At 44.6% G+C, this 13,117-nt stretch overlaps 1 protein-coding gene across 2 annotated transcripts in view; it reads right to left on the minus strand.

Annotated features, from left to right (window-relative positions):
• The window catches only part of URB1 (URB1 ribosome biogenesis homolog), an 81,190-nt gene that overhangs the window by 49,203 nt on the left and 18,870 nt on the right, over positions 1-13,117 (minus strand). For both annotated transcript variants that reach the window (XM_030806158.1, XM_030806160.1), the window contains exons 7-12: positions 12,599-12,724; positions 11,454-11,578; positions 7,374-7,569; positions 5,581-5,718; positions 2,128-2,301; positions 857-986 (exon numbers count right to left, since the gene is read on the minus strand). In XM_030806158.1, the coding sequence (XP_030662018.1) occupies positions 857-986; positions 2,128-2,301; positions 5,581-5,718; positions 7,374-7,569; positions 11,454-11,578; positions 12,599-12,724 (889 nt within the window). The remainder of the gene's footprint in view (positions 1-856; positions 987-2,127; positions 2,302-5,580; positions 5,719-7,373; positions 7,570-11,453; positions 11,579-12,598; positions 12,725-13,117) is intronic.

Genomic DNA, 13,117 nt, shown 5'->3' on the forward strand with positions numbered 1-13,117 from the left:
AAGAAAGAAAGAAAGAAAGAAAGAAAGAAAGAAAGAAAGAAAGAAAGAAAGAAAGAAAGAAAGAAAGAGAAAGAGAAGGGAAGGAAGGAAAGAAAGGAAAGAAAGAGAAAGAAAGAAAGAAAGAAAGAAAGAAAGAAAGAAAGAAAGAAAGAAAGAAAGAAAGAAAGAAAATAGCTTGAATTAGAAAATATACTGGTTCTTTGTCCTTGAGCAGCTGAACCAAGTATGGCACCACATTGCAGCCAACTGCATGCTGTACACCGAGGCTGCAGATAAACTGCTCAGTACCTGGATCTAAGGAGTCAACATGGTAAAAACGTTAAAACTGTTCAGGGGGTCTGGGTTAAAACCTCACTTCACTGCTGTGACCTTAGACAGGTTCTGGTCACTCTGTCTCCCTGTGCTTTCGTGTCTTCATCTGAGCAACAGGGACATACAGCAGGGCCTACCCTTGCAGGGCTGCTGTAAGGATGAAATACGATACAGACATAGGACACAAAGCTCAATGCCTGACCAACAACAAGGCTCTGAGCTCTATCTGCAGACCAAGAGACAGCACCCCCATACTGCCATCCCTGGAAAGGCCAGAGCACATGGCACCCAACATTCAAGTCTTTAGAGAGGCACAGTGCTTGCATAAAGATGGGCACATTTCTAACAGACACTAAAATTCAATCTATGATTCCTTTCCATTTCTTCTCCCTAAGCAAAAAAGGATACAGACACATTCACAGCCAGAGGTGCCTTGAAACAAGAACTGCTCCAGGACTCTCTGGATGGGAGCTATCCTAGGCTGTCAGTGTCAGCTCTGTCCCATGCAAAAGGCAGAGGGTCCCCCTCACCCCTGAGACCTTACCGCACTGGCGAGCATCGCAGGCAGCCGGGGGCCCATCGCTCCTTTTCTTCCCTTTCTTGTCATCCTGTTTGGTCTCTTGCTTTTTAAGTGACTGCCAGACCCACACGATAGTGTTCAGGTCTGGCAAAATCTAAACGGGAAAAAGAAGCAAAACATTAGTTGTAGTCAACCATGAAGGGTGACAAATGAACTGAACATACTAACAAGAGGCAAAAAACAGGGAGGGGGGTGCAAGTCTAGAGAAGTGTGTGTAAGAAGGAGAGGGAAGAGTGGTGAGAAAATAGCCCCAAATCCACATAAGCTCTGCTCTGCAGTATAATTTTTTTTTTTTTTTTTTTTGAGATGGAGTCTCACTCTGTCACCCAGGCTGGAGTGCAGTAGGGTGACCTCAGCTCACTGTAACCTCCGCCTCCCAGGTTCAAGTGATTCTTGTGTCTCAGCCTCCTGAGTAGCTGGAACTACAGGCACCCACCATCACATGGAGCTAATTTTTTGTATTTTTTGTAGAAGTGGGGTTTCACCATGTTGGCCAGGCCAGTCCTTGAACTCTTGACCTCAGGTGATCCACCCATCTCAGCCTCCCAAAGTGCTGGGATTACAGGTGTGAGCTACCGCGCCCAACCATGTTCTGCAGTATGATTTCTAGAAGTATACACAGTAAGGATTTGGTGAACAGGCAAGTGCTGATCATTAAAACAAACCCCTTAAGCCTCATTCACCTAAGCAAAAGACACAGGGAACAAAGACAGACTTTCTCAGGAGCAGCTCAGGGAAAGCTACCCTGTGTGACTGGGGCTCTTAGGGCAGCTGGCCAGTTTACAGAAGCCTGGCTTTCAGCCATAGGAAGCAAGAGGGGCTTCCTGAGCCACTGCATCCCTTCTCACTGGGCCACAGTGTGGTCTGTGTGTGTGCCTGCAGCCATGGGTGAGGGGTAAGGACACAATCTACCCTTTGACAACATCACCACGGCTCCTGATTGAACATGAGGTCCCCACCAGAGCCAGAACCCCTGTGAGAGAACACATGTATCGTCTAAATTCTTACTCTGCACGAGGACTTTTGGATCATGCTCTGTGACATCACTGCCTGCAACCACAGTGGCAGGTCTTCTCAGCTGGCCCTCAGCACCCATGCTACCACACTGCCCACTGGCCTGTCCAACCCTGTGGCTCCAAGGACACATCACTTGGCTTCCACCCTAGGGCTCCGAGAATGGCCTTTTCCACCTGGTGAGGTCTGGAAGGAAAGCCCAAACCCGGATCGGAGCCTACCTTGCTCAGGGCTTCTCTGAAGAGCTGCACGAATTCTTCCATCATCACAGCTGTGTACATGCCTGATTCCTGCCACACCTCTTTATTCAGGCAGTGGTCAACCGTTTTTAATGCCCTCTTCAAAATGACAGAAATAAGGGATAAGGCCGTGTGCCTCACTGAGGTGCTGTCCAACTGGGAAGAAAAAGAGTTAAATGTACAAATGTCTCCAGGATACACTGGTGGACACAGATTTGCTAAGCTGTGGGCTTGGCTGGCATTTGCCCCTCCTCAGGTCACTCACAGGGGAAGCTGCATGAAACAGCTGGTCTTTACACTGTGAGAAGAGGCGACCTGGGTATCTCGCCCTCCTGACATCCTATGGGTCTGACTTCAGCAACTGCCAGGAAATGACCACTAATGGTAGCATCCAGCAGTAGTTTCATTTTTATCATCTGCTCTTTGGTAAGCCTTGAGACAACCACTCAGCTACTGTGAATGTTCTCCATTAACAACAGATCTCACCAGAACCCACTCTGCCACTATTTTTTGTTTTTGAGTCAGGGTCTCACTCCATCACCCAGGCTGGAGTGCAATGGTGCAATCATAGCTCACCGCAGCCTCAAGCTCCTGGGCTCAGGCAATCCTCCCGCCTCATCCTCCCAAGTAGCCGGGACTACAGGTACCTACTGCTTCTGGCTTTCTTTTTTTTTTTTTTAAGAGATGAGACTTACTATGTTGCCCAGGCCGGCCTCAACCTTCTGGCCTCAAGCCAATCCTCCTGCCTCAGCCTCCCAAAGCACTGGGATTATGAGTGTGAACCACCATGCCTAGCCTTTTTTTTTTCCTTTTGTAGAGGCAGTCTTGCTATGTTGCCCAGGATTCTACCACTATTAAAAACATTAGCATCAGGTGGAGGAATGGCCAAAAAAAATGCATCAGGTACTTTAGTATGAAAATCCACCTCCAAGCTCAGTGAGCAAGCAACCCACATCACAGGCCTGTGACATCCAGAGCTCTTGACTTCCAGTCAGAATGACACCTGGGAGAGTCACTCACTGCAGAGACTGAGTAGGGTTCAAGAACCTGCGCTACTACCAACAGCAGCAAAAGAGTCCACGCCCCTGCTAGTCACAGTGTGTTCTGGGGCCAGGAGCATCATATGATGGCATCTCCCGGAGCTCAGGAGAAATGTAGAATCCCAGGCCCCGGCCCACACAACTCAAGCAGAATCTGCATTTGACATGATCCCCAGGAGAGCCCTCCAACACTGAGATCTGAGAAGCCCTGGCTGGGACACTGCAGACTGACAGTGCGGTAGAAACAAAGAGCTTTTCTGGTTTACTTTCAGCTCAATAACCACGACACCTCAGAGCCCCAGCATTCCAGTCAGCTGCGGCTTCACTCTGTGTACACTGCACACTAAATCAGGACTACAAGGAACTATCCTAAGCCAAGAATGGCCAGCTCCACAATCGCTTCAAAGGCAGGCCCCACACAAGCGTGCACACCACACCCAAGGGGCTGGGAGCGCAAAGCTCAACCAACAGCCTGGGGCCCTGCTTCCAAACACTTTCTTATTTCCTGTTTCTAAAATAGGCTAAAGCTTCTCCTCCTGACTCTAAAATGTATGCTTTAAAAGTTTTTTAGACAAAACCATAAGAAATAAAAGAAAAAAAAACAAACATCATCTAACTCCAGTCCCTGGATGCATTCACATCATTGGGTCTCACTTACATAAAAACACAGTCTTGGCTCTTGGAAAGGGCACCTGTGGAGGGAAGGCAAGGCTGGGCTCGGTGGCCCCGGCTCTGGCCCTGCAGGGAATGGCAACAGCCAACGGGGGAGAGGAGGCTGTGTCCTCTGAGACTCCTTCCTAGGAGCCACTCCGTGCTAGAACACCCCTCTAGGGGCACAACTCTTTGTTCTGAAAAGTGAGAGGAGGAGGAGATAGGCTTTTCTCTCCCAGACTACCAGGAGCAAGCTTGGAAGGGAGAGAAAATGCAGCCCACAGAGGAGGCACATCTGGCTGGGTGTGGCGGCTCAGACCTGTAATCCCAACACTTTGGGAGGTCGAGGTGGGAAAACTGCATGAGGCCAGGAGTTTGAAACCAGCCTGCGCAACATAGCAAGACCCTGTCTATACAAAAAATAAAAATAAGAAAATTAGCTGGGTGTGGTGGTGTGCACCTGTAGTCCCAGCTACTCAGGGGGCTGAGGTGGGAGGAACACTTGAGTCCAAGAGTTTGACGCTGCAACGAGCTATGATCACACCACTGTACTCCAGCCTAGGCAACAGAACGAGACTCTGTCTCAAAAAAGAAAAAAAAATTTTAATAAAAAACAAAAATAATTAAAAAATAAAGGAGGTTCATCATACTAATCCTTTCAGTCTGGCTTTCCTGCAAGCCCTCGGAGAAATGCAAATGTCTCCCACGTTAATTAAAACAGTAGGGCAAGCTAGCTGGGTGCTAATTTTGCATATGACCATTTGACAAACACAACACAAAACCTTTCTGCCTACTCCCACACAGGCCTCCTCTCTACTCCTCACCCCATTACCCATGCTCAGCACAAACCCTGGAGGGGTATCAAAAAATGGTGAATCTCACCACGTGGTCTCAGGGGTCCACCCCACTTTACAGTGACTGTGCGCATTACCACAGGGCCAACCCAGGCCTGTGCAACCCACCACAGCCAACCTGTTCCTACTGAAGCCACACAACAACTCAGCCTGCCTGGAAGGACGAAGACACCTCTCCGAATACCTGTCCTCCCCCAGGTACCTCAGGCAACTTGGGGTTAGGAGGGGCTGGCAGGGCCCAGGACCCAGGTGTGCCAACAACCCACAGCCATTCACCTAGGCCCATGATGCTGCAGTGAAGACATGTGAACCCCTCAGAATGTGGCTTCTGATGAGACATGGGGACCTTTATAATAAATAATGATGTAAAATTTAAGTATCAATTTCTTCCATGAACATGTCCTCCAAAAACGCTTGAAAACAGCTGGCCTTCAAACTATATGTTTGCCAGGCATCTTAACACCATTCACCTAAACCGTAAAAGAAAGAATTTGCTAGGCAAATTTCAGTCCTACCATGTCTGGAAATTCTAAACTAATGAGATCTTAATGATAAACTTTCATTCTTCTGATTTAGACATTCTTTCACCCTCAGGCAGGACTAGAAAGGCTTAGAGGGATGCAGGGGTCCCCACTGTGTGATGGAACAGGGCCAAGGACACGAAGTCCGTTGTCCCTAGAAGCAAAGTCTCTTTGCTCCAAGGTCCTTACCCAGGTCCGTGGACCTGTCACTTATGGGCTATTTCAAACTACAGCCTCTGTCCTGGAAGCCTCAGAGCCTCCCTGACAAAACACAAACACATCCAGGCCGGTTCTCAGAATAATCACATCATGTAGCCAGCGAGTTTAGCTGGAGGCAGTTCCAGAAGTGGGGCAACCACATGGCCTTACGTTTAATGCTTGGGTGAACATGCTCTTATTGCACACCAGGGGCACGGTGGTCACCATCACCATTGCCAGGAGCCGAGGCAAGGGTATAAACTCTCTGGTCTGAAATGCCCGGGAAATCTCCGGCTGAGCCTCATAGATCTAGGAAAAGCAAAAAAGAGATTTAGTTGGTGCTGGAAGTAAGTTTCAAATCTGAGACTAGCTGTAGGCACCCAAAGGTGAAGCCATTCAAACAAATAATTATAGTGGTAAAGGTCCGAGACTCCCCACAAGGCAGAGTGGAAGATTAACCCCCAAATCTACTTGTCAAAGACAAATCAGGTCAGGAGACTGGCTGTTAACAGAGAAAGGACCTTCAGAGCAGAACTTGACCTGTGATCTGCAGAGTCTCTTAAAATCTCTGATGGCAAATAAATCACTGCTAGAACTACGAATGGTACTACTTACCAGTTCCTGCTGCACTTGACAGGCACCTGACAAATGATGTCAGGAAGGGATGTCAAGAAGCCATCTTCTCAAAGCTTCCTCACAACCCTTTGGGATAGGCACACTTTACATTAAAACAAAAATATATTCACAGGTGACAAAATTGGACCTCAGTGAGGTTAGGTAATTTCCTTCAGGCCACATAGCTAGTAAGCAGCCAAGTAAGGACTCAATACTGGGCCTGCAAAGACCACACACTCACCCTTCCCCTATCCTACAAATCAGACGTTTCATCAGATGCAGCTCCTAGTAGGGGTTCTGGCCCCCGGACTATCTATACCGAAATGAGGGGTGGAGTACATCCTCCTTATCCCAAGGGTAAATGTGGAGACTGCACATAGGCACTCAAGCAGAATAAAAGCTGGTTCTACAGATAATGCCAGGCCCAGGCAGAGGCAAAAGAAACAATCCCAGGTATTTTACCACTAGGCAAACCATGAATCAGTGACAGAGAGTTCAAACAAGTCAGGTATTACTGCCAAAGAGCTAACAGTAGGTACCTCTATTTGTAAAATGGGCAGATGCTGACACTATGATCAAAAGGAAGGTAACGCACATTTACTTAAACCAGCAGACCAACGTTCCACAGCTTATTTCAAGTTGTTCTAATTGAAGCAGCAACCTTTAAAAACTATCCTACAAGTCAGACATTTCATTTTATTTTACTTTTTATGAGCCCAGATGGAGAAGAGATAATCAAGCATCTCACCAACCCCAGTCTAACTGTGCTGAGACTCAACAAGATTTCACTCTAAGCAAAATCTTGATGAACAGGATAAATTGGCTTAAAAGATTCTAAATAAACCTCAAATTCAGCTCAGTGAAAGGCAAAATGCTGTAGAAGATAAGGACACCAAATTTACATGATCTAAAATATCCCTTTTTATCCCTGAAAGGTCTTCATATTGTACAGTTTACCAGATCAGAATGTCTGCTGGTCCCCCAACTCCCTATGCCCCCCTACCTAGCTAACAGACTTTTTTTTTTTTTTGAGATGGAGTCTTGGTCTGTCACCCAGGCTGGAGTGCAGTAGTGCGATCTCAGCTCACTGCAACCTCCACCTCCCAGGTTCAAGCAATTCTCCTGTCTCAGGCTCCCAAGTACCTGGGATTACAGGTGCACACCACCACGCCCGGTTAATTTTTGTATTTTTAGTAAGAGACAGGTTTCATCGTGTTGGCCAGGCTGGTCTCAAACTCCTGACCTCAGGTAATCCACCTGCCTCGGCCTCCCAAAGTGCTGGGATTACAGGCATGAGCCACCACGCCCAGCCTAGCTAACAGACTTTTAAATATCATGGTTTTTTTTACCTTATTTAGTAGTTTGATATTATTTAACCAAGTAGACTTCGCCCGTGGGATAAAGGAAAACGTTACTTCCTTGAAGTATTTGTTCAGTAAGTCCGGGCACACTTTGAGGATGTTCACCACAAGGTCAGCCACCAGATCATCATCAGCTGCAGTTTTCAAACCCAGCAAGAAATGCAAGAGTGTCAGGTTTCCGCCTCTGTTAGAGAAAGAGACATGGGGAGAGGTCAGCAGAAAATGGTCAAAGCACCCTGAGAGCTCATGGTGATGCGCAGCTCTGCAGAATTGCCCTCGGTGAACACAGTAATAACAGTGTGGGGAATTTCCCCCAGGACGTAAAGTGGGAGTTCCGTGGCCTGGGGGTTCCAGCTCTCCACAGAGGGCTTCCCTCTCATCCTCTACTTCTGAGTGGCTGAAAAAGTCTCTGATTGTCCTGCTCCCTTTCTTCTTTCCTACTTCCCTCCCTTGAGTTCAATTTGCTTTCTACAGAAAAGAAAGAAAACCATTCTCTCTCATTCTACCTCAGCCACCTACCAGTCTGCCTAGAAGTCAAGGCTACTGAAAAGAAAGGACAAAACCAGCAGGGAGGAATCCATGCCCCAAATTTCATTTTGAGATTTTACTGACGTCCCTCCTTCAGCCACAGACTAAAAAGCACTATGTAGGGCTGGCTGTGGTGACTCACAACTGTAATCCCAGCACTTTGGGAGGCCAAGGTGGGAGGATCACCTGAGGTCAGGAGTTCAGGACCAGCTTGGCCAACACAGTGAAACTCTGTCTCTACTAAAAACACAAAAAAATAGCCAGGCGTGGTGGTGCCTGCCTGTAGTCCTAGCTACTCGGGAGGCTGAGGCAGGAGAATCGCTTGAACCTGAGAGGTAGAGGTTGCAGTGAGCTGAGATTGCACCACTGCACTCCAGCCTGGGTTATAGAGTAAGACTCCATCTGAAAAAAGAAGCACTATGTAAATACATATGTGAGTGTGAGTGTAAGAAAATGCAGATAAGACATTTTTCTCTTGAAAGGGGGACTTGTTTTAATTTTTAAAATTTTTTATTATTTCTTTATTTAGAGACAGGGTCTTGCTCTGTCACCCAGAATGCAGTGGTGTCATAGCTCACTGCAGCCTCGAACTCCTGGGTTCAAGTGACCCTCCTGCCTCAGCCTCCTGAGTAGCTGGGACTAGAGGTGCACACCACCACACCTGGCAATAAAGTTTTTTTTATATGAACTGCTCATGAGTTGCTGCATGGTTCAGAGTGCCATTAAATTATTTCTTGACAAGAAATCTGACAAGACAGCACGAGGTCTTTGCATGGACCTTCTGCCTTCCCTGTTTCTAGCTTATTTCAAATTCCTTCATTTTCATTTAGCAGCTGAAAGAAGCTAGGATGTGGGAAAAATCTACTGTAGAGAAATACTGAAAAGTTGTCTCAAAGTGGACCGTCTTCAAAGGTATGAAAAGATAATAAAAGCAGCAGGTGAGCCCAGGAGTTCGAGGCTGCAGTAACCTATGACTGTGCCACTGCCTTCCATCCTGAACAACAGAGCAAGGCTCCATCTCAAAAAAAAAAAAAAAAAAGTAAGAGGCAGGAAAGTCTGCAGAGACTAAAACTTGCATAAAGGGAGTAAAACCCCAGGATCCACACAGCCAAAGCCCCAGGACACTAGGCTTCACCTGCCTCAAAGTCTTTTTAGAAAATACGCCCTTTCCTATCTGCTTGACCCTGGGAAGTCAAAACATCCAGAAAATCCTTAGACTCTGCCTCACGTGCACGACACAGTGATGGTTTCTAGGGTCCCCAGTGTCTCACATCTCCCTTATAAATTGAGTAAAACTACAATGCTATATGACAGCTTTACATATAGTAAAAAAAGTTTTTCAAAAAACAAATTAGAAAGTGTAATTTTGATCAGAAAAACTATCCTTTAAAAAAGAATATGAAAATATCCTTTCCTAATATGAAAATGTCATGAACAAAACAGTTTGTACTGTCAAATGAAAAGGATATTAAATCTACAAAGAGTGCTAAAAATACTACACATGCTTTATTTTAATCAACAACGTAATAAAATGGAGAGCATTAATATTTATGTAGTACACAATACATGCCAGACACTGCTCTAGGCAGTTAGCACCACCTCTCTGCGACAGGCACTACTTTTATTCCCACTTTATAGACGAGATAATGGTGGCAGAGAGGATGCCTAACCCAGTGAAGGTCTCAGAACTAAGTTGGGATTGACGCCCAGCTGTCTGTTCTGTTAACCTACACCAGGGACTGGCAAAGTAGGGCCCAGCACCTATCATTGTAATTTTATTGGGACATGGGTAAACCTACTTATTTACGTCTATGGATGCTTTGGTGGCACAACTGAGTGGTCACAACAGACTGTGTAGCCTGCCAAACCTAAAATACAATCTGGCCCTTTGTAGAAAAAGTTTGCCAATCCTTGCTCTATGCTGTAACACCAGCTTTCAGTGAGCACCTACTGTGTGCCAGGCACTGTCCTAGGGACTGGAGGCCCATAATAGACCGGCGCCCGTTCTCACTACTTCTCACCAATCTGATAATGAACAAGCAAATAAATAAATCAGCAAATAAATGTATGAACAGTCAGAAGCCTAAGCCAGGCAAAAAGCACAGTGACAGTGGAGGGACTATTTCAGAAAGGGTTGTCGGGGAAGGCCTCCCTGAAGTGGTGAGGTCTGCACAGGAACCTGAATGAAATGAATGAGTGGGCCACATGTCTACTAGGGAACAGGGAACGATGCAATTCAGTGTTTTCAAAGCTTTCTATTACCATCCACAAACAAATCTCCTTCCTTTCCCTTATACACAAACACTTGTCTTTTGCCCATGGCTTCAAAATTCACATAAATCACGCTTGCTGCAAAGAGACGCATACCCACAAGTTGATTCAATATGCTCATTAAATGCTCATCTATTTCATGGGCCTAGTTATGGAGGAAAAATGCTTTAAAAAGGGGGAACAATGCATGTGTTTTAAGCATGGTGTAATATTCTATTCGACTATAAAAGTCTGCTGTTGTTTCGGCAGGAAAATGAGCTCATTCTTACTGATGAATGAAAAAAGAAATGATGTGACAAGTTAAATCACAGTGACCTCAGAATCAAAACATGTCCCAAGTCATAAGCAGACAAAAACTCCCACCATGTTATTCCATTCTGAAGGAATCACCTGATTTCCTGATTGACTGAAATTAGAAGTAAATCAAACTGCCTAAATCCTTGGGATATAATGCTAGGATAGAATAACAAGGATTAAACAATAAATCATTTACACATTTAAAACGACCAGAAAACATGGCCAATATTTTTATTGTCAAATGGGAAAAAAGCAGATAGGATGAACAGTAGGAAGCCATTTTTGTTATTAAAAAAAAAATTACATGGACCTGTATTATATGACTACAAAAACAAAGTCTCAAAGAATATGATCAGAACCAGTAGATTTGAACTTCATATGTTTCCTTACTGATGAAATATTATCACAATTGTGAAATGTGAAACAAAACGTAAAAAAAAACAATTTTGAAATCGTGACTCACGGGCAGCCTGTCAAGGAGAGGGAGGACTGTTTAGTATCCGTTTGGAGCTGGACTTCCTGGATTCCAATGCAACCTCTGCCATTTAACCAGGGTAAGTGTCTTGACCTCTCTAGAACTACTTTGTTCCTCTGCAAAGTTGGCATAACAATGGTACCTGCGTCAGGACTGCTGTGAGGCCTATGTCAGGGCCAACCCTCTCTGGGAAGGCAGACGCCTTTTCTGAGCTCCAGCTGACGAACACTGTCTTTAGGTAAACATCCGCAGCACCTCCCTGGGTGAAATATCCCATGACCTAACTAAGTGCTAAGAGACAGCTACCCTCAGAACTGCCCCCGAGGACATGCAACGAGTAGAAGTTCTCTGGGACTACAACTGTTCAACCCTGAAACAAGTTAGATAATGTCCACAATTCTAGTTCTAACCTATTACAGTTCCACTAGACACTCACATATGTCGTGACTTCTGAGGAACACGCACACCCTGGGGTCCACAAGAGTGTTATACTTTACCTGCCAAAGGCACCCAAAGATGCATCGTAAAAATTAATTCCATGCTTGAGTGAACAGCAAAGATCCATCAGGAAGTTATGAACAAGCTCCCGCACCATGGTTTTCCCTGCTTCTTCAGCAGAAACCTATGAAGATTTTTAAAAATTCAATGAAAATCCCAAGCTCATACACTTTAGTAAGAGCTAGAGTAAAAACAAGGCCAATATTAACTGCCGATGACAATTTAGAAAACATTTTAAATACTTGGTGTCATTCCAAACAATAAATGAAAACAACAACAAAAGATAGACCGATCAAGATAAAAGAATACTCTGAAGAGGGGCAAGTTTAAACCTGTATTTTTAAAAGCTTTAAAGTGATCTAATTTCTTTTGTTCATTTGAATAAAATTCCATATTTGGGAGTGTTTTTATGCAGGCTCTGAGGCTTGCTGGTCTAGAGCATACAAAAACATGTTCAAAACAAGAGGACCTGGGCAAGTCTCCAAGATAAAAGGAGGTGAAATAGTAGGCTCATGAGTGGTGAATTATTATAAAGTTAACAGGAAGTCTGTGCCTTTACTACTCTGGCCAAGTCCATGTTCAGTAACACCCTGAGGAAAATTAAAATATACACTGGCATTGGGTCAATGTTAAGAGCAGCTGTTTCAATTTAGCACGAGTTAACTAGCACAAAATACATTATATATGTCAGTAGGTGAAGCTCCTAGACATTCAGGTTCCTGAGGTTAAAAACAAACAAACAAACAAAAAACACACAACAAGCCTTGAAACTCCAACAGCTGGACATGAAAGAATGGAAGGACAGGAAGGCAGAGGTAAAGCAAGAGGAGGAAAAGAAGGTCGGGATGACCCTGCAGGTCTAACAGGCAAGTGCTGCAGGGAAAACTAAGATATGGCTCAGCCCAAGGAAATCATAGTTTTCTAATTAAAAAAAAAAAAATTATAAGCATAAGAAATTAGGGGAAAAAAATCCTATTGTAGTTAGCAGACGGTTAATACAACCATATAACCACAGTCAAAAGAAACAGATCAAATGAGGGGACTTCAGCATTGAGTCTAGTGCAGCATTGACAATTCTCCCTTTCCCGGCCCTGAGGATCAAATTCCAACAACGAGGTCAACGAAAACCAAAAAGTGTCAGCACCTTGACATTTTCTGGGTTCACATCGGTAATCCCATTCCAGTTGTACAGCGATGCTATATGGTTCAATAACTGCCCCGTAAAGAAACGCACCTTCTGGGTTTTTGTGATATTTTTATTGTGAACTACCTGAAAACAATAAAACAAATGAAGTTCATGGAATTCAATTATTTTTTAAATGGTGCTTACTGTTTTCTCATCATTATAAAAATAATGCATGCTAGTAGCAGAAAATTTGGTTTAAAAAAAGGAAAAACATAAAAGGAAATGCACCAATATTCCCAATCATCCTAGGATACCTAGTTACTATTTTGATATATTTCCTTTCAGTCACCACCCACACCCACACAACATACATGTGTATGTATTAATTATTTTTTGCCTGAGATTTTATTTATATATGATTACTTACGAAGTATAAGCCTTTTCCACGTCATTAAAAATCCCTTTAGAACATTTTAGGGGGCTAAATACCATTCTATCCTATGACTGCACCACAATTTATCTAACCATTCCCCTGGT

This window comes from Nomascus leucogenys, chromosome 25 (assembly GCF_006542625.1).
Source record: "Nomascus leucogenys isolate Asia chromosome 25, Asia_NLE_v1, whole genome shotgun sequence".
In the NCBI taxonomy this organism is placed as follows: Eukaryota; Metazoa; Chordata; class Mammalia; order Primates; family Hylobatidae; genus Nomascus; species Nomascus leucogenys.